This window comes from Mus musculus, chromosome 11, assembly GCF_000001635.26.
Source record: "Mus musculus strain C57BL/6J chromosome 11, GRCm38.p6 C57BL/6J".
Lineage (NCBI taxonomy): Eukaryota > Metazoa > Chordata > Mammalia > Rodentia > Muridae > Mus > Mus musculus.
In genome coordinates, this window is record NC_000077.6 from 84169348 (window position 1) to 84190670 (window position 21323).

At 41.8% G+C, this 21323-nt stretch overlaps 1 protein-coding gene across 10 annotated transcripts in view; it reads left to right on the forward strand.

The window, feature by feature from the left end:
• The window catches only part of Acaca (acetyl-Coenzyme A carboxylase alpha), a 272017-nt gene that overhangs the window by 39713 nt on the left and 210981 nt on the right, over window positions 1-21323 (forward strand). For 2 of the 10 annotated variants that reach the window (XM_006531954.2, XM_006531956.2), the window contains exon 1: window positions 3973-4208. The exons of 3 other annotated variants lie outside the window; for them this stretch is intronic. Coding sequence is in view for 2 of the 7 variants with exons in the window: in XM_030245461.1 (XP_030101321.1) it covers window positions 10686-10846 (161 nt within the window). In the remaining 5 variants the exon portion in view is untranslated. Of the gene's footprint in view, window positions 1-3972; window positions 4209-8510; window positions 10847-10905; window positions 11126-21323 lie in introns of those variants that run through there. 5 more of the 10 variants (XM_030245461.1, XM_011248666.2, XM_006531957.4 and 2 more) reach the window with 3 other exon arrangements.

Below are 21323 nucleotides of genomic sequence, written 5' to 3' on the forward strand. Positions count from 1 at the left end.
AGCAGAGGCACAAAACTATAACGAAGCCCAAATATCTAGTGGTAGAGATGATCTGTCCAGTTGCGACCTCTGGAAGAGGATAGGAAAGAAGGAATAAACAGTCAGAGTGGGTCTGGAAGAGGAACCAGAAGCCAGGAGGCCTTTAAAGGTTCTATCTGAGGTCCAGTAATTACTTGAATTATTCCAAGCAAGTTCCTTAATGTCTTTGTGCCTTTGCTGCTTCAGTCCTCTTACCATGTGGATTCTGGGAATGGAACTGAGGTTGCCAACTTGGCAGGAAGTACCTTAACCCGCCGAGCCATCTCACCAGTCTTCTTAATGACTTGTTTTTTGAGACAGAGTCAAACTAAAACTTATGATAGTCTTACCTTGGCCTCCTAGTCTTACCTTGGTCTCCTGGGGGGTTGTAGACATAAGGTACCAAGCCCAGTTTAGGAATAAGTATTATCTGATTCTTCTTATTATTATTATTTTTTTTTTTTGGTTTTTCGAGACAGGGTTTCTCTGTGCAGCCCTGGTTGTCCTGGAACTCACTCTGTAGACCAGGCTGGCCTCAAACTCAGAAATCCGCCTGTCTCTGCCTCCCGAGTGCTGGGATTAAAGGCGTGTGCCACCACTGCCCGGCCCCAACCTAAAATTTTTAATAAGAAATTATTTTTAAAACAGGCAGAACTCATCTGTGGTGATAAGAATCAGATAATAGAGCCGGGCGTTCCAGGACAACCAGGGCTGCACAGAGAAACCCTGTCTCAAAAAACAAAAACAAACAAAAAATTTTTTTTGTTTTGTTTTAGCTTGGAATAAAAAGCAATGGGTTTCACTTCATCCTGGCAACCTTCATATATTCAAATCATAATATTTGGTTCTCACTCATTCAGATTTGGCTTCTTATTTATCTCCTCCTCCTCTTCCTCCGCCTTTTCCTTCTCCTCCTCTTCCTTCTTCTCCTTCTCCTCTTCCTCCTTCTTTCACCCCCTCTTTTTCTTTCTTTCGCTAGTGGGTCTACCTGTGTAGTCCCATCTGTCTTGCAATTCCGTATACAGACCAGACTTCCAGACCAGACTCACAGAGGTCTGCCTGCCTTGTAGTCTGTCTGGAATTAAGGTCATATCACCACTCCTGTCCTAGCCTATCTTTTAAATTAGAAGCCTAAGAATTCTTTTTTTTGTTTATTTAGTTAAGGTTTTCAAAGAAGTTTTTTTTTTGTTTTGTTTTTCTTTTCTTTTTCCTTTTTTTTTTTTTTTTTTTTTTTTTTTTTTTTTTTTTTGCCAGGGGATATCTCTACATAGCCCTAACTGTCCTGGAACTCATTATTTAGACTAGACTGGCCTCAAACTCACAGAGAGCCACTTGCTTCTACCTCCTGAGTGCTGGGATTAAAAGCATGCACCACCACACCACGATCTGTCTATTTTTTTTTTTTGGCTCAGTATTAATTTTAAAGTTGATTCATAATGTTTCATATAGCAACTTTTTGTTTGTACTTACTGCTTTATAATATTTCAGTGTATGAGTGTAGCACAATTTAAATACTCTATTGCAATATTCCTGGAACATGTTTGAAGGTTTCTCAGAATATAAGTACAAAGGCTGAACCTGAGCTAGAGGGTCTATAAGTTATGTGCAGCTTGACTATAGTAAATTTTTTCTTTTTCTTTTTTGTTTGTTTGGGTTTTTTTGTTGTTGTTGTTTTGTTTTTTTTGTTTTTCGAGACAGGGTTTCTCTGTATAGCCCTAGCTGTCCTGGAACTCACTCTGTAGACCAGGCTGGACTTGAATTCATTAATCTGCCTGCCTCTGCCTCTTGAGTGTTGGCATTAAAGGCATGTGCCACCATGCCTGGCTAGTAAATTATTTTTTAAGAAGTTGTTTTCAAAATAATTATACTTGTAGCATGTTCTATATTCTTTTAAAATTTTTATTAGATTTATTCACTTTATGTGCAAGTGTTTTGCCTGCATGTGTGTGTGTGTGTGTACACATTACTTGCATGCTTGGTGCCCTTGGAAGTCAAAAGAGAGCATCAGAGGTCCTGGAACTGAAGAGTCATGGATAGTGGTGCACCACCATTGGGTGTTAGGAATCAAACTGTGTCCTCTGCAAGAGCAACAAGTACTCCAAACCCCCGAGCCATCTCCTCAGCTCCCTGTCTCATATTCTTGACAGAGGGGTTAAAGAAGTGTTTCAGTAGGACATGAAAACAGCCGGAGAATCCCTTTTGTTGGTCCCCAAACCTTAGATCATGGACATTTGCTCCTTCTCTCCAAGTATGGGTAAGGGATTCGTAACGCTGCTTGGTTTTTACACATGCTCTACTATTCTGAAGTAATACCATAAACTTCAGTAACGTAGAACTCCTGAATCAATAGGGCATCCATAGGGCAAGTTGTTCTAAGTGCTCATAGGAAATGGGTAAAGGTGGCTTAAAGAGAAAAGAGCAAGTGCTCTTTTCTGTGTGCCTCCTGTGTTCCTAGCTCCATACTAGGGGCTTTGCAATTAACTCCATTTCATCCAAATACCACCCTACAGTCCATTGTATAGTCAAGGAAGCAGAGACACAGGAAAGGAGTCACTTGTTCACTGTCTAATTAGCAACAAAGCTAATTAGTGACTGGCTCAGGATTTTAGGCCTGGTCTCTCTGATTAAAGGGTTTTTTGTCTTTGTGTTTTCTTAAATAATCTATACCACAAAAGAAGCTTCCCCTATCTTTGGCTTAGACTCCTAAGAATCAATTCTTCTCAGTTTGTACTGACCCTCTACTTAAGAGATTATGGTCACCTTACTCATTGATTTAAGCTACATTTCCCTTGTATTACTTTTGATTGTCATCATCCTTTGTTTTCATGAAGCTAATCAGTCGCATTGGCTCAGGAGGTCCTCAGACACACAGGGTTTGTGTGCTAGCTTTCTTTTGTATGTCTAGGCTATTTATCAGAAGTAGTTTTCTCTTTAAAGACGGGCACTGAGATGTGGTTAAAATCTAATAAAGGAAGACAGGTGTGGTTAGCACATGCCTGTATTCCCTCATTCCCTCTGGAGGCAGAAGTAGAAGAATGAAGAATTTGGGCTAGCTCAGGCTGTGGGTCTCAAAAAAAAAAAAAAAAAAAAAAGTAAGGACCGAAGGAACACAAAGGTTAAAAAGAAGTTGAGTGATGGATCAATGTTTCTTGATAGTAAAGACTGAAAATACTATGTTATTTTTATGATTTACTGTGTTTCATATGCAAAGGCGGCAATGGGGTGTTGAGGATATTTGAGGAAGACCAATGCCTAAACATGCAGCAGGAACACCTCGAGTCTGCTATAGATGCAATAGAGATACTGGAAAAATGTAAACAGGAGGTAATGACAGGGGAGGGAAATAATTAGCCAGGAAGCCTTTCATGGGTTTAAGAGAATGAGGTGTGTAGGTTGTAAAGCAGAGTAGCACAAGGTCAGAATCCCAGGACTCAGCAACAATTAAATAAATCAACCTATTTTCCTACCTTTAAGTAAAAGGTTGTTTACATTTCTCCAGGTGTTTAATTTTGAGGTATGGGTGTATATGCATGTATATGTATGCACATTATACCACAGACACACACACACACACACACACACACACACGCACGCACGCACACGTGCACGCACACATGCACACTCACACACACAGGCACACTCACACACACAGGCACACTCACACCACACCCTGGGTGCAGGTCTCATTCAGGGAAAAACTCATGTGGGACTGCCTAAAATACAGCTAGGGCCTGGAAGTGTTTGGGACTGGATAAGAAGGGGGGAGGGAGAGCCAAATGCCATGTGAAAACCCATAGCCTGTGGAACCCCCGGTGTCCATGTGAAAACACTGTGGGCAGTCTCCAGGACAAACACTGTCCATTATGCAATGGGATCTTGCCTTTCGACACCAGGACTAGTCTTATAAAGAGGCCTCCCTGAGGAGATTTTCTGACCTTATGGTGTGAGGTTCCGAAAGACTCTTAACTCTGGACAAACGTGAATGCTTGACCAGGGCAAAGGGACTGGTGTTCAGATAAGGCCTCTGTGCCTTTTATCTTAAAACTGGAGCCACTGTTTTTTTGGCAAGGGGCTGGCTTTTTTGAATTCTGATTATCAATAGAGCTGCTAAGTAGCTTACTGGAGGCTTTGCCTCCCAAAGGCAAAGTGAAGACAGATAGGCAGAGATCAAGAGCACAGTGGCCTCTCAGGTATGGAACTAATCTATTTTCTTCTTTTTACTTTTGTTTTCTTTTCTTCTTTTTTCTTTTCTTTTCTTCTTTTTCTTTTCTTTTCTCTTTTCCCTTTCCTTTCCTTTTCTTTTTTCTCTTCTCTTCTCTTCTCTTCTCTTCTCTTCTCTTCTCTTCTCTTCTCTTCTCTTCTCTTCTCTTCTCTTCTCTCCTCTCCTCTCCTCTCCTCTCCTCTCCTCTCCTCTCCTCTCCTCTCCTCTCCTCTCCTCTCCTCTCTTCTGTCTGCCTGTCTGTCTGTCTGTCTTCCTTTTTTTTTCTTTTGGTTTGTTTGTTGTTCTTGTTGTTTGAGACAGGGTCTCTCTGTGTAGCCCTGGCTATCCTGGAACTTACTCTGTAGACCAGGCTGTCCTCAAACTCAGATATCTGCCTGCCTCTGCCTCCCAAGTGCTGGCATTAAAGGTCTGTGCCACTCCCACTCAGTGCTAATCTTTATTTCAATCAATGAAGCAGTAACTAGTATCTATATGCCTGGCCTTATATGAAACTGTAGGATGTTGTCTTTGGTATACATACAAAGTTACAGCAGAATTCACATAGTGTACTTCATGCTGGTAGGATGTTGCTGCAAGGATGCATAGGAAAGAAATAAATGGAAGCTGGGGAAGAGATAGTGTCCAAGAAAATAATGAGACTTTCTTTTCTTAAATTCATTTTTATTTTATGTTCATTGGTGTTTTGCCTGCATGGATGTTTCTCTGTGTGTGTGTGGGTGTCTCAGAAGCCCTGGAACTGGAGTTACAGACAATTGTGAGCTGCTATGTAGGTGCTGGGAATTGAACCCTGATCCTCAGGAAGAGCAGCCAGTGCTCTTAATCATTGAGTCATCTCTCCTGCCCCAAGACTTTCAAGGACTAAAAGATTAAAAAAAAAAATCTGACAGCAGAGGAAAGGTATATGAACAGTTATGGCAAATGCTAGAAGCCAGGTCAGACTGTGAATATTGGGGCTTTCACTATGTAGCCCCAGCAGACCTCAAACCCTTTATGCAGATTAGCTTGCTTTCAAACTTGTGATCCTCCTGCTACTGCCTCCAGAGTGCTGGGGTTACCAGTTTTTGCCACCATACTCAGCTAACATCTGGGAATTTTACCTATGAGGCTGCATTTCCATTAAGGCACTTTCTTTCCTTCCCCTCCCTTTTGTGGGACAGGGATTAAGCCCAGGGCCTCATGCATGCTAGGCAGATGCTTTATCCCTGAGCTCCACCAGCTCCATGTGGTACTGTACGGTACTCACTCTTCCTTCTTTAGTTCAACCCAAGCCTGACATGAAGATTCTTATCTTAGAAATGCAGGTGTTGGAGACATTGCTGTTCAACAAGACACTCTAGCAGCAGACAGGGGAACAATAATGCCAAATACTAAACTTGTGTTATCAAACTTCACTGTGAACAATTACCAGGTTTCCTTTTTTAAAGACTCTGCATTTTTCTTTTTAAAAAATTACACATACGTACGTACGTACGTACGTACGTGTGTGTGTGTGTGTGTGTGTGTGAGTGTACATGTGTGTGTTCTCACATGTGGGTATGAACATGCCGTGGTGCTGATGTGGAGGTTAGATAACTTGTGGGAGGCTGTTCTAATGCTGTTTTCCAATGTGTGGGACCTGGGGCTCAAGTTCAGGTCATCATCTCATCAGTGCCAAGTACTTTTACAGGTTGAGCCATCTTGATGCATCAGGAATCTACACTTTAAACAAGTACTCCAGTGTTCCTAGTGCAGGCAGCCAGAGGAACATACCTTGAGAAGTAATGCTCTAAATCTTAAGCAGAAATGATTGCCAAATGGAACTTTACAGAAATTGATGATATACTATTTACATATATATAGGTTTATCTACTTTTGAGAATTTATCCTCTCACCTATGCCCTTTACAAATTTACACAGCTATCATCTAGGCAGTGAGATACAGCTGTTTAAGAGTGCTAGTTTTGGCCGGGTGTGGTGGTGCACACCTTTAATCCCAGCAATCAGGGGGCAGAGGCAGGCAAACCTCTGTAAGTTTGAGGCCATCCTGGTCTACAGAGCAAGTTCCAGGACAGCCATCTTGACACTGAGAAACGCTGTATTCAAAAACAAAGACAAAAACAAAAAGACAAAACAAACAAAAGAGTGTTCTTTTTGTTTTCAAACAGATTATAATCATTGTAAAAACAAGGACCTCTCAGACTTTTCCCACATAGGGAAAGAGATCGATGAAGGTAGTCAGGATGCTTAGTATCAATTCCTTACACCTCTATACAACTTCTTTTTAATTAATTAATTAGTTAATTTTATGTGAGTTATGTGAGTTCACTGTAGCTGTCTTTAGACCCACCAGAAGAGGACATCAGATTCCGTTACAGATGGTTGTGAGCCACTATGTGGTTGCTGGGAATTGAACTTAGGTCCCCTGGAAGAGCAGTCAGTGCTCTTAACCGCTGAGCCATCTCTCCAGCCCCATAACTTTATTTTTAATAGTTTTGTTTTGGAGTCTAGTTTTGCTTCATGTAGTCGAGCTAGCCTCAAAGTTGCTATATAACCAAGGATTGTCTTGGATGCCTGATCCTCCTGCTTCAGCCTCCAGTGTGCTTAGATTACAGGCATGTACTGTGCTCAGTTTCCTTTTCTTAAAATAAACTTTTATTTATTCATGCTAAATTTACTCCTGTGTCATAAGTTTTGTCTCTTCAGCTTCTTCTGGGGAATAATTTGTTCCTTCTCAGTGAGGCTCATTGCAGTGTGGCAGGGGAGTCACATGTGGGGTAATCTGGCCATGAGCTCTGTAAATTTGTTGCTTCTTTGTAGACGCTTGGCTCACCTGGGTATGTTGAGTGTCTAGAGGACCTACATCTAAACCCTTAATTTCATAGTCTCTGCATTCTTAAGCATGTGTAGCAAAAATTCAGCATTCCTTTTGACCTACACTCTTTGTCCTTTCCCACTGTTTGGTCTGGATGACCTACCAACTCTACCATTAAACAGCTGGAAGGGTACACATTGCTTCTTTAAAGTGACATGTTTCAGGTATTTGGTGGCTTTTTGAATATGTGTCCTCAATGGCCTGGGCAGTTTCACCTTCTTAAAGTGAACACAATGATTTAAGCCTCTTGATTTGCATGCTTTTGTAGGGTTTTCTGGGTCAAGAGAGTTGTAAGCCATTTTTATAGATCACCTCAGGCCACTTACAGGAAGAGCTGGCTTCCTCTTTACACAATCTTTTTTTTTTTTAATATTTCTTTTTATGTGTATGAGTGCATGTTTGTTATGTACCACATGCATGCCTGGTACCTGAAGAGGCTAGAAGAGGGTGTCAGAACTGGATACATTCAGTGTCTAGAGGACCTAGTGTCCCCTGGAACTGGAATTAGACTGTGTGAGTCACTCACGTGTGTACTGGGATTTGATCCCCGGTCTTTTGGAAGATGGTCAATGCTATTGAGCCATCTCTCTCGTGTAGGCCTTGTATTCTTTTAGGGCTGTTACAACAAAATATGACACTACAGAAACAATATAGAATTCTTCACATTTTTTTGGAGACTAGAAGTCCATAATCAAAATGTCAACAGTGTTAATTACCTTCTGAAAATTTTCTTCTAGACTTATCAATTACTGTCTTCTCTGTCTTCAAAGGATCTCTGTCTATCTGTTCCTTAATATCCATTTGTTTAATTGCACCAGTTATATTTTACTAGAATCTACCCTAAATGATCATGTTTTAATTTAATAATATCTTTAAAGACCCTATCTCTATCCCTGCTCCCCCACACATCTTGAGGTACTGTAGAATAGGACTTCAGCATTGGGTTTTGGGGATATAATTCAGTCCAGAAAAGACTTCTAGTTCCAGCTTCTAGAATGCACACTTGCCCCCTTTCTCTTCTACCTGCTAGCCTTGTATAGTATGTTTTCTCCACCCTTTGTTTGGCTCTATTCCTCCACCTCTTACAGACACACAGCTTGTGTGGCAAGGACTCATGGAGACCTGCTCTACAAAGCCTACAGTAGAATGGGCAGGTCTTGGCCTGTCCCAAACAGCACAACACTCAGGAGTGGTTCCAGTTCCAGAAGTTACTTACTGTCTTACAGCCCTTTGCCATTTCTCTGCTCCGGTGTCTAAGCATTTGATAGCAGATTCTTTGTGAGTGGTCTTGGGCTATCCTAACTCATTCTTGGTTTCTCCTCCTGTAGCTTTTTGTTGTTTTGTGTCTTTCTTCAGTCTCCCAAGGCCAGGCAAGGTACAAAATCTTGAAGGCCCAACTCACCTGCCTCTGCCGTGTAAGTACACTATTGTAGCTCTTTCATTAGTCCTTACCTTGAGTAGTTTGTTTTACTTTTTTTTTGACAATGTTTTGTGTATATGTTGATATTTTCATATCCTAGTGTACATGTGAACTTTGTTCAGTTTTTTCCTTCTCCCGTGTGGGCTGGGATAGTACTTAGGTCCTCAGGCTTGGTTGCAAACTCCTTAACCTGCTGAGCCAACTCACAGCCAAGAGCTGGTCTATTTGAATACCTCACTTGAGGGTGGAACCCAGGGTCTTACACATGTGAGGCAAATGGTTACACCCCACAATCCCTGAGTTTTTGAGGGTAAGCCCATTATTGTGACATTCCTAAAGCCGACAAACAGCAACACCGTTAAGAATCCTCGGGAAAGAGACTTTAAAAGGTGAAAGAATTAGAGGCGACTTCAAGATTTTTAATTCTTTTTACTTGGTCACTTCTTCATGCCAGCTTCAGAGAGCACTACTATGGAGAGGCAAAGCTTCCCAGATTATTCTTAGTCAGTAAGTGGAACGTCTTGTTAAACCAGAAAGTCTTGCTCAATTTTCTTTTCTTTTCTTTTTTTTTTTAAAGCTTTGAATTTCCTTTGTTCAACTGACATTTATCCCATTGACACAGTTACTGTTAAAATATAGGTCACTGTTTTGTAAAATCTGTGAATTCCCCAATTTGTTTCTAATCCTTATAACTTCAAAAGTGAGTGGGTAAATTCCTGGAGGAGCTGCCACCTTATGGCAATAAGGGATCCCATTGTTCCTGTTGACCAATCTTAATATCTTCCTGTCTTAGCTTCCATCCAAGAATTCGTTTCCTGGGGTGTGCCTTTCCATCCTTTTCACTTTTGCCCTCTGGCACTGAACTACTCTTCTGGCCACAGTGCCCTCTTCTGCACCTTTCCTGGCCTCCATCACAGGCTTGTGTGGGATTGGGAAAAGAACTCTGGGTGCTCCTCTGAATTCTTGCAATAGTTTAGAATTCACCCCATTCTTGTCGAATGGATTTCCTCTCAGCGTCTCGGCACCTAAGATCAATGATTGCATTGTGTTGGGAAGTCTTCCAATCACCATTAATCTTCAATACATACTGCCATGAAAGTATGTGAAGTGATAAAACTAGAGAAATTTGTTGACTTCATTCACCTCAAAAGGCTTGGAGCAACCCCAGTAAAGGATGTAAAACAATCTAAGAAGTCAGGACTCCCTGACACGCACTGTGGAGGGCAGGCATGAGACTGCTGTCCTTTGTACCTTCCTTACCACCAAACTTTATTTACTAACACTTCTCTTTAGAAATACTCCGCGATCCAGCATCTTCAGCTCCTTTTGAGGTAAGCTGGGGAGCTAAGCAAAGGGGCTGGTTGCATAGGCTAGCCTCCACTACTCTGAAGGCAGTGGACAGGCAGGACATGGACCTCATTAGAGCGTCAGGATTAGCAATGGTTCTGTTCATCCAGGGCCAGCACGTCGCCGATCGCACCTCTTGGCTCCCCTGGGTTCCTTTCCCGCGCTACTCGCCAGCAGGTCCTTGAGGGGAGTTTCGAGCGGAACCATAGCTTCCACTCCGCTCTCTGCCGGGAGGTGGAGCCGTTGGGCCGGCCCCAAACCCGCCCAGACAGAAGGGGAACCCACCACGTCCCAGACCCGCCCGCCCTCGCACCGCTCGGCCCCGAATGGCAGAGCCGCACTCGGACCATCGGCATCGCCTCACGTCGCCCCGCCCCGCGCCGCGCGCCCATTGGCTGACGCGGGCCCGAGCCCGCGCCTCGCCCCCTCCCACTGGCGCCCAGACCGCGCGGCTGCCCGGAGCGGGGTCGGAGGTGAACGGCCTGGAGTAACCCCGGACGCGCGCGGACCTAATGGGGCTGGGCGGCTGAGGTGGGCGGCCGGGCGGGGGCGGGCCGGGGGCGGGGCAGTCCACCGAAGCCCCGCCCTCCTCGGCCCCGGTGCCGGGCCGGCCTGCTGAGCGCCTGTCAGCCATCGCCGAGCCGCCGGCGTCGCCTCCCGCCCAGCACATCTCGGCGCAGGGTCTCAGCGACCGTCGGTCCCTGCGTGCCGCCAGCCTGAGGTGAGGCGAGGGCCGCAGCGCAACCCGGAGCGGCCCGGGCCGCGGAGGGGCAGCCGGCAGGGGGCGGCCTCCCAGCCTCCACCGGCACGCGGTGGGGCTCCATCCAATGCAGACCCCGGGCCGGACAGCCGAGTCCTCTCCTCAGCTCCGCGGCCTCCAAGCCCCCTCGCTCGAGCTCCGCGTGGAGGGCTCTGGGGTCAGGCTGCTTGCGGGCCGAGACCCCGGAACCTGGGAGGAGTACCGCCCAGGGCCCTTAGGGAGGAATCAGTGAGTCTGCCCGGTGCTTGCTGCCTACTTGCGGGTCTGATTCTTTGCGTCGGTTCCTGGGCTCCGAGAGGGAGAAGACCACGTGGGAGGCGGGTGTTGAGGGTTGGGTCTGGTTGCACGGAAAGTCTCGGTCCTCTCTTGCGGAGAGAGGTGTGGGGCGCAGAGGCGCGGGCTGCTGTGGTACTCACTGTGCCTTTGTATCGCGGGGAGAGCCCGGGCCAGGCGGGCTGTCCCTTTGCCAGTTCCTGCTCGCAGGATTTGAGGGTTTCTATGAGGGACGTAAGTAGTAAAAGCGTGCTCACTAGTTCTTAACTCTCCCTTTGGCGTTCGCCTTGCTAATTTAGGGCAGCTATTGGAGATAAGACTTAAGAAGGTGATAGGAAGCTAGAGTTCAGAGGAAAATGTGAGTGGAGATTCTGCCCTCATCTGGGCCGATATGTATATAGTTTGGATATGTGTATCCGGCAAGTGGACATTTCCAATAAGCTTTAAAAATCAGGGGCTTCATGTAGGCCTTGTGGGTTTTTACAGAAGCATACAGGAGTATAACTAATCAGAGGAAATAATTTTAGATGGTTTTGTTAGGAGATTTAAGACAAAAGGCTCTAGGATTTCCTGATTCCATGTCTACATAAATTGTTTCAGAAACTTCCCAACGTGCAGAATAAATCTAATAACCTGGCCTTCACTCTCAGACGTTGTTCTCTCTTGACTTTTCTGTTTCATTTTTCCCTCTAACTCTACAGTTCAGGCTGGGAACTATGCTTTCCTTGGTTACATAGTTTAGTTTCCTCTCTGTTAGCGGATAGGAGAACCCTAATTTGTCTGTTGCTTGGTGAATGGGGATGCCCTTGACATCTGTCTTGGGATTTTTGTGTGTGTGTGTGTGTGTGTTCATTTGACAAGCACTTGTTGGAAAAGCGTTGTTGTCTAACAGGATTTTTCTAAAAAGCAGTGTAGGTAGTAGGTGCTTGCTAGCTGCAAAGTAGCAAGTTTCTTCCCACTTCTTTGGCTTCAGTTTATTTCTAAATACTATTTAAGCCTTAACAGAAGTATTGATGTGACCCCCATGATAATTAGCAAGACTTGTGGGTTTGAAAGATGTCAACAGTAAAATACTGAATTCTGGAGCTGCCAGCGCTTATTAATGTTATAGAGGTTTTGCTTGTGATTTGCCAGAGGATAGAAATACATCAAAGAAAAGATTAAGTCGTTTTCAAAATGGAAGGGAAAGTTGGGAAATAATGAATTTTTACATCAGACCATGACTAAGTATTATCAAAGATCTGTCATTGTGAAAGCTAGCCTTGGAGAACTCTAAAGTGCTGTGAATGAGTTCAGGTGTAGAGCACTTTTCAGCTAATAAGTAGGAAATTTTTACCTGTCACACAGACTGGTTTAACTGGTCTAAAGCCAGTGTTTTGTTTTTATTTGAAGGGACTTCATATGTGTAGCCTTGAACTTGGAATTCTCTTGTCTCAGTGTCTCAAGTATAAGGATTGTTTGTAGGCCTGTGCTGACATACCGCCTCCCTTCCCTCCTGAGATATGGTTGTTCCTCAAGTAGTGTATAGCCCTGGCTGTCCTGGAACTTTCTTTGTAGACCAGGCTGGCCTTGAACTCAGATCTGTCTGCCTCTGCCTTCCAAGTGTTGGGATTAAAGGGTGCCCTAACACACCCAGCTTTTTCTTTACCCTTTTCCTTTTTTTGTTTTATATTTATTTGGTTGTGTGTGTGTGTGTGTGTGTGTGTGTGTGTGTGGTGTGTGTGTGTGTGTATGTGTGGTCATGCAGGTGCTCAGGTGCATGTGTGGAGGTCTGAGGACAACCTTTAGGAATGGGTCTTCAGGTTTGAACTCAGGTTGTCAAGACTCCATAAGCACTTACCCCTTTAAAAAAAGAAACCAAAAAACTTTTCTCTATTTATTTTTTGTGGGGAATGTAAGCATGCCTGCCATGTGGAGATCAGAAGACAGTCTCCTATCTGTTTACTCTTATATCATGTGAGCCTTGGGGAATGAACAGAGATCATCATCTCACAACAGTCCCCTTTACCAGCTGAGCTACCTTCTGGGATTACAGGTGTGTGCCGCCATATTTGTTTTGTTTTTGACGTGTGTGTGTGTGTGTGTGTGTGTGTGTGTATGCTCTTGTGCAAGCTTACACCAGGTCAGAAGACAATTTATGAGAGTTGGGTCTCTCCTATCATGTGGGTTCCTGGCAAAAAGTGCTGTTATGTGTTGAGCTGTCTCCTTGGCCTTCAAATCTTTTTTTTAATGCAGTGCTGGGGATTGAACCAGGGCTTTGTGCATGCTAAGCATGTACGTTACCAACTTAGCATTCTCCGCCTCACTGTACCTTTCTGTGAAGAGGACCCTATTTGTAGATGACACAATTTTGGCATGTCAAAGCCTTGCTTTTTGTTTTTGTTTTGTTTTCAATTTTTAGGTATCTAATATCTTAATTATTGGATGAGCAACCAACAATTAAAATCGTGCAGTAATACACTTAAATTTAATGTTTTTACTGGGGAAAGGCTGGGTTACTTTTTGAAGCAATTCAGAAAAAAAGTTGTTTTATCATTCTTTAACTTTTTTTGTTTTGTTTGTTTTGTTTTGTGACAGGGTTTCTCCATGTAGCTCTAGCTGTCCTAGAACTCTCTCTGTAGACCAGGCTGGCCCCAAATTCAGAGATCTTCTGCCTTTACCCCTGAGTGCTGGGACTAAAGGCCTGTGCTACCACCGCCTAGTATTCCCTAACATTTAAGAAACGTCTTCTATATGTATGGGTACAGGAGGGATCAGGGTAAGGTCAGAAGGCAATTCTAGGGAGTTCTCTCATTTCCCTGTACATTGAACTCAAGTTCCTGTGCTTGAACTTGGAAGTCTGTTTGCTAGGTGAGCTATCTCATGTGACCCTTCACATGTTCTTAAAGATTAATAACTGTAGAAGCCACACATCAAGCATATTTCCATACATTTAAAATCAGAAGGCTTATGAATAAACACTGGAGCCTTATTGGCTGAAAAGTAAATCTTAATCACTGTTGAGGGGACTCCCATTTAAACGTGGTCCTCATCAATCCATCCACTTTGAAAACAGATTCCTATTTAAGTAGTTTATGTCTGTCTGTCTATTTGTAATCATTCTCAGCTTTCCTTGAATGCAATGGTTCATTTGACATGATAGAGACAGAAAGCTTGGCAGTAGCGTTACAAGGATGCTGCACTTACTTGCAAGAATGCATTTGACCTGGCAAAGGTTTTACAAGTTTAGCCAGTTAGTCTTCGCCAAGTGTATTCTAATGATTGAGTTCTCTTACCAATTTGTTACTTATTTAAGTTGCCATTACGCCATCTGGTTTTAGGATGGTTAAGGACACAGGTAAAAAGTTTCACAATAAGGGATTTTGTTGGGTGTGGTATAGGCCTGGCCTGTAATCTCCAAACTCAGGGGGCAGAAACAGGAGGACTTGCGTGAGTTTGAGGCCAGTGTGGTCTACACAGCAGGTTCCATGAGAGCCAAGGGCTACATAAGAAGAATGCTATCTCAAAAAAAAAAAAAGTAGAAGACCAACCCAGAAAGGGACGTTAATCACACTACCCAAAGGCTGATATCCTCAATTGATGGCACTAATTGAGGCTTAAGTTCATTCCATCCTTTCAGCATTCTGTTCTGACCCTTCCTTACCTGAGGAGCTGCAAAAATAGTTACTATAACACTGGGGGGTAAAATCACATGACTATGTATATAAATTATGAAGGAGGTAATCTTAGAGTCAGCCTGTATAGATAATTTTCTTTGACATGATAATACGACATTTGAAATTTTTTTTTTTTTTTTTTTTTGGTTTTTCGAGACAGGGTTTCTCTGTATAGCTCTGGCTGTCCTGGAACTCACTTTGTAGACCAGGCTGGCCTCGAACTCAGAAATCCACCTGCCTCTGCCTCCCGAGTGCTGGGATTAAAGGCGTGCGCCACCACACGCGGCTGACATTTGAAATTTTTGAATGAACTTGTTAAGTGTGAAAAATAGATCAAGATTTTGAGGAAGTTTTTTCTTAAGATCTCATTTATGAATTGTGGCCAATCTCCTATGACAGAAATACACTCAAAAATGAAGCTTTTCAATCTTTCTTTAGCCATTCAAGTTTAGTCATTGCTTACATGTATGTGTGCGTGCATATAAACACATATCTGGGGATAGTAAGGCTGGTAGAAGCTTGATTATTTTGTTTTTAATTTTATTAGAGGTAATATCAGATTAGTTCATGATGATGGATACTTGAGTTATTTGTTTTTTTTTTTTCTCTAGTATTTTTGATATTCCTGGGACAAACTAATTTTTTTTTTTATTCCATTTCACATAAGTCAATAGATTATGGTGCACACTTTCAATCCCAGTGCTCAGGAGGCAGAGGCTGGTGGATCTCTTGAGTTTGACACCAGCTTGGTCTACCAAGTGAGTTCCAGAGCAGCCAAGGCTACACAAAGATACCCTGTCTTAACAAACCTCCCTCCCTCCCCAAAAATATCTAAGGAAGTTTCTGGTCCAGTTTTCCACTTTATATGATTTTCCTCCCTCCATACAGGGTTTCCTGTGTAGCCCTGGCTGTCTTGGAACTCTGTAGATTAGCCTGGTCCCAAACTCCTCCTGCCCCTGTCTTCCCAGAACTGGGACTAAAGGTATGTGCTACGACTGCTTGGCAGGGATATTTTTTCAATGGTTCTTTTCATTTAAAACTAGCAGTTTATATGTATTTCATCATCTGATCTAATGTTTCATAGGTCAACTAAATTTTAAGAGATTATTTATTTTTGGTTTTTGGTGCTAGAATTGAATTTAGAGACTCATGAGTTATATTCTCAGTAGATGGTTCTTATCTGTACCTTAAAACTTCTATGTAATTTTAGGGGGAGGCTTAACTCCAATAGAATTAGGAATATTGCCTTAAACTGTAAATATTTTGCTTGCTTTAGTTCTCCAATGCTAATACAGTACCTCAACAGATCTAGAAGACTTGGGAACAACAATAAAAATGAATGTATTTTAAAAATATTTATTTATCCATGCATGTGTGGAGGCCAGAAAAGGGTGTCTGGTGTCTACTATCATTCTTTGCTTATGCCTTAGGAGGGTCTGTCCCTGAACCCGATGCCCAAGTAGCCTAGTCTGGAAGCAAGCCTGGAGCTTATCTAGGCAAGAAGTCAAACTTGTCCAGTAATCCTTGGAGCTGTGGTTGTAGATGTTTTCAGAGACTCTTAGCTTGTTACTTGGGTGTTGGGATCTCAACTCTAGTCCCTATGACTGTGGAACAAGCACTCTTAACCAGTGATCTGTCTCTCTTCCCCCAGCTTGCTGTCTATCTGTCTGCATGTCTTTGTTTATTTGTTGTTATTGTTGTTTGAGATAGGATCTTATGTAGCACAGGCTGGTCTCAGACACAGTACCTAGCCAAGCAATATTTTTTTGTTTGTTTTTTGAGATAGGGGTTCTCTGTGGAGTCTTGGCTATCTTGGAACTCTGTAGACCAAACTGGCCTCTGCCTACTAAGTGTTGGGATTGAAAATGTGCACTAGCAATATTTTTGTAAGAAAGTCTTCCAGTCCTTGAGACTCTGAGGTAATGGGGATACCCAGATTGTTGGTACAGCTCTTTAGATGCTGTACTATGAAATATTTCAGAGCCTTTTAAATTCAAAAATGGAAATGCCTTAGGTTTTCAAAGGATACTATTTGAAAGAAATACTTAGTTCATGTCTCCTAGTTTTTAAACGCTATAACAACCCATCAAAGTCTGGTATTTATGCAGCATTATGCAATATTGGGGCATGTGACTCTAAAGAGAATAATTTTTCCCATCTTTATCCACAAGATGACTTAAGAGTCAATTACACAGTAAGACATATGGTGCTAATATGTGAATAATGTTTTAGTTCTCTAAATGCTCAAGATAAGGGGTCATATCGGCTCAGATTAAAGGAAAACTGTCTACTAAGCTTACTTTAAAGTCTTCAGGTCATGATGCATATGCAAGTTAAGTTCAAAATTTAAGTATAAAAGAGTAAAGCAGTGCCTACCCTTTCATCTTTGTTTTATAGATGCCTTCTTACCCACACAAGTAGCAAACTGTTCTTAGTATCTTTTTTGTTTGTTTTGTTTTCTGAGACAGGGTTTCTCTGTCTGATATCCACATGCTTATGCCTACCTAGAGCTGTCTGTCTGCAAGTCTTTATTTGTTATTGTTGTTTGAGATAGGATTTTATGTATGAGATAGGATTAAAGGTCTGTGCCTAATAGTTATGAGATATTTTACTATTTGTCCTTTGAGACATCTTAGAAGTTGGCTTGGTATTCACTCAGGCTGACCTTGAGTTCAACAATCTCTTGCCTCTTGTGTGGGATTAGAACCTCCTGGTCCTTCACCCGAGTCAGTTGCTTTTTTTCAGACATGGTTTTATCCAGTTTACTGATGGCCTCCAACTCACGTTGTGGCCAGTATAACCAAGGCTGACTGTGAAGTCTGCTCCTTCTTTCTGTTCCTCCCAAGTACTGAGGTGACAGGTTTGTATCTCCATGCCTGGTTAGATAACTTACATTTAAGAAATTATACATTTTTTATTTGTTTGAGATAAAGTCTCTTTATATAACCTTTGCTGGCCCAGAACTCAGAGATTCACTTGCCTCTGGCTTCCAAGTGATGGAATTAAAGGTGTCTAAATGTTATATATCTCTTAATTTACAGAGATTTATATTTATTATTCTTGGGGTCTGGGGTCACTCTTTACCTGGCAAGTCCCCTTCTCTCTCATGCTGTTATATTGAATCCAGGGCTTCACACACCCTAGATCAGCACTTGGCCACCTTTCTTTCTTTCTTTCTTTCTTTCTTTCTTTCTTTCTTTCTTTCTTCCTTCCTTCCTTCCTTCCTTCCTTCCTTCCTTCCTTCTTCCTTCCTTCCTTCCTTTCCTTCCCTCCCTCCCTCCCTCCCTCCCTCCCTCCCTCCCTCCCTCCCTCCTTCCTTTCTTTTTTTTTTTTTTTTTTTAAAGATTTATTCATTTATTACATGTAAGTACACTGTAGCTGTCTTCAGACACTCCAGAAGAGGGCGTCAGATCTCGTTACGGATGGTTGTGAGCCACCATGTGGTTGCTGGGATTTGAACTCCTGACCTTCGGAAGAGCAGTCGGTTGCTCTTACCCACTGAGCCATCTCACCAGCCCCCCTTTCTTTTTTTTGACACGTTCCTTTTTAAAAAAAAAATTAGTAATTTGTTTTATGTATATGAATACACTGTAGCTGTCTTCAGACACTCCAGAAGAGGGCATCAGATCTCATTACAGATGGTTGTGAGCCACCATGTGGTTGATGGGATTGGAACTCAGGATCTCTGGAAGAGTAGTAGATGCTCTTAACCATTGAGCCATCTCTCCAGCCCCTTAGCCCCATTTCTAACCCCTTGCACATAGCTTAAAAAGTTACTTGGTTCACAAAGTTGATTAAAATCCTACTTTAGCTTCTCTGGGCAGATATCTTTTTTGAACAACATGCTTACCTGATTGTATCTTTATTTCTCACAAAGAGTAAGCATTGCCTACTGATATCTTACAATAGATTATAGTCTTATTTTTATCAGTAAGTTTATATTACGAATAGGTAAATGCTGTACAGGGTTTAGTTGTATCCTGTACAGTTATTACTTTGAAGGTAATAATGGTCTTCATTTCTGTTGGTAGCTTTCTGTGAGTGTACCACTTTCTCAGGACACTGGTAGGAGCCAAATAGTACATTAATTTTCATCTATAAAATATCGCTCAGACTCCTGGCTGACTCCAGCCTAAATCGCTTGCCTCTTGCATCTGGCACTTCATGGTCATCCTGGCCCCCTCGTCACTATCACGCTAGGGATTTCTTTCCTGTCTTTTCTGGGCTGGAGAATTCATGTCCCACAGCTTCCACACACTTGGTTTATTTCCCCCACTTTTGTGGGGAATAGTCTTTAGTGGCATCTTGAGAAAGAATACATGGGAGGAAAATAATTTTTAACTTTTTATTTAAAAAATTTCAGCTTACAAAGAATAATGCAATAAATATCAATGTTCCCTTGATCTAGATTCATCCATTTTTAACATTTTGTCACATTTGCTTTACTGCTCTCCTATTATTATGTGTATGTATTATTTTTTTATGAGTCATTTCAAACTAAGCTGAAGAACTCATACATACTTCTGCTTATTTCTTTTAATAATTAGGACATTTTCTGGTTCAAGTTCACTCACTTATGCTACCCCCTCATTTAACATAAATGTAAAAATATGTGATTTATATTTCCATTTAATATTTCTTACTCATCTCCTTACTTACTCAATACCTTTTCCTTTTTCCTTTTTTTTTTTTTGGAGATGGGAGCTATCCTGAAACTTAACACATAGATCAAGTTAGCCTCAAACTCACAGCAATCTATGCCTGCCTCTGCCTCCTGAGTAGTGAGATTAAAGGTGCGCGTCACAAGGCTTTTTTTTCTGGGCTTTTTTTTTTTTTTAAAAAGTGAGATAGTGTCTAACTGTACTCAGACTTTGAACTCACTGTGTTGTCTTGCCTCGGCTTCATGAGTAGCTGAGATTAAAAGCCTGCCACAGCTGGCCCACCAGCATCCTGAATCTTGACTATTTGCATGAAGACACTTTTTTTCCTCTCTGGAAGTTTATCAGATCTTCTCTTGTGTTCTTTTTGTGATAGGTACTCTATGGACACACACACTCTCCCTGTCTCTCTCTTTCTGTCTCTGTCTCTGTCTCTCTGTCTTTCTCTTTTCCTATCTGGGGATTGAACCCAGGGCTTCATGGATACTAGGCAAGGACTCTACCATAGATCTACTCATACAGCTTATTAGCGACCCGTCTTAATTTGAAAGTCATGCCCTCTCATACGGGGAAGTTTTTAATTGAATTGTATTATTATTATTACTATTATTATTATTTGCCCTTGATTTTGTTCTTTTGGGAGCTGTTTTTCATAATTGGGCCTTTTTAGTAGGCTCTTTAACTTTCTTTGTTTCTTATTGTTTATCTCCTTAACTTTTTCTGATTCATGAGTACATTTCCATAGTTGTATCTTTTATCTTTTTGTAGTAAGTATTTTTATTGCTGCAATTATATTTTTAACTTTAAGTTTTAAAAATATTCATGTATTTTGTCAGGGAGTGTTATGATCCACAGATATGTTTTTACTGCTTTTTTTTAATTAAAAAATCTTTCTTACTACTTATTTATTTATTTTTTTTGTTTTTAAGCTTTAAGAATTATTTCTGGGCCAGTGAGATGGCTCAGTAGTGGGTAAGGGCACTTTCTGGCCAAGCCTGAGTGTTTGAGTTTCAACCCCAGGACTCAAGTGGTGGGAGGAGGATCAGACTCCCTCAGGTTGTCTTTTAACTTACACACACACACACACACTTGTATATGGACACAGACAAATAAATGAACAAACTGTAACAAGTAATATTCATCTTTAAATGTAAACTTAAATATGAGATCACTCACTCGAGCCCACAAAATTGAGATCAGCCTTTGTAACAATGAGATACTGTAGTAAAAAATAAAAGAAATTATTTCTAGGTTTTTTTTCTTTGTATTTTTTTTTTCTGAGACAGAGACTTTTTGTGTAGTCAAGGCTAGCCCTGAACTTGATGTGAGCCTCCTGGAATCACAGGCCTGTGCCAACACATGTATATATTTGTTATTTTTAGTATTTCTTTTAAAAGTATACCATTTGTGTTTTGCATATGTAATATTCTCTCTTAGATGCCTTAGGATAGCAATGATAGCTCTTTAGATTTTGACTTTTTTAGGTAGTAATTTTAGACTTAAAGAAAAGTTGAGTGGGAATATTCCACAGAGAGCTCTGCACACTTTTGACTAAGCTTCACTCAGTACGGACATCTCACATGGTCACAGTACCTTTATCAAACCTAAGAAGTTAACATTGGATATTGCGTGTGCTTACTGACAGGACATTTACCCAGCCTCTGGAGGCTTTGGGTTGCTCAGTCCCAACACACACACACACACACACACACACACACACACACACACACACACACACACACAAGAAGCAGTAGAAATTCTCATTAGAGAGTATTGTTTGCTGCAGACATTTTTCAGACTTTACCCCTCTACCCACATAGGGTTTTCCTGTCAGGTAGCTCAATCATGGTACTGCTTTGAGTGTGGTGGTTATGTACTTTCTCTGTGAAAGTTTTTAACCTTTCTCAGTGACTTTCAAGTTTGAAGACTGTCCTTCAATTTGAATTGGTCTAGTATTTTCTCATGGACTGACTAGGGTTTTGTGACTGGAGGGAGTAAACACAGAAGTGGAATTGAGCCCTTCTATCTTTCTATTTTATCCCCATAGTTATATTTTGTTTTTCATACTCTTTGGTTATGTGGTTTTTGACTTTACAAGTGGTTATTTGTTCTTGATTC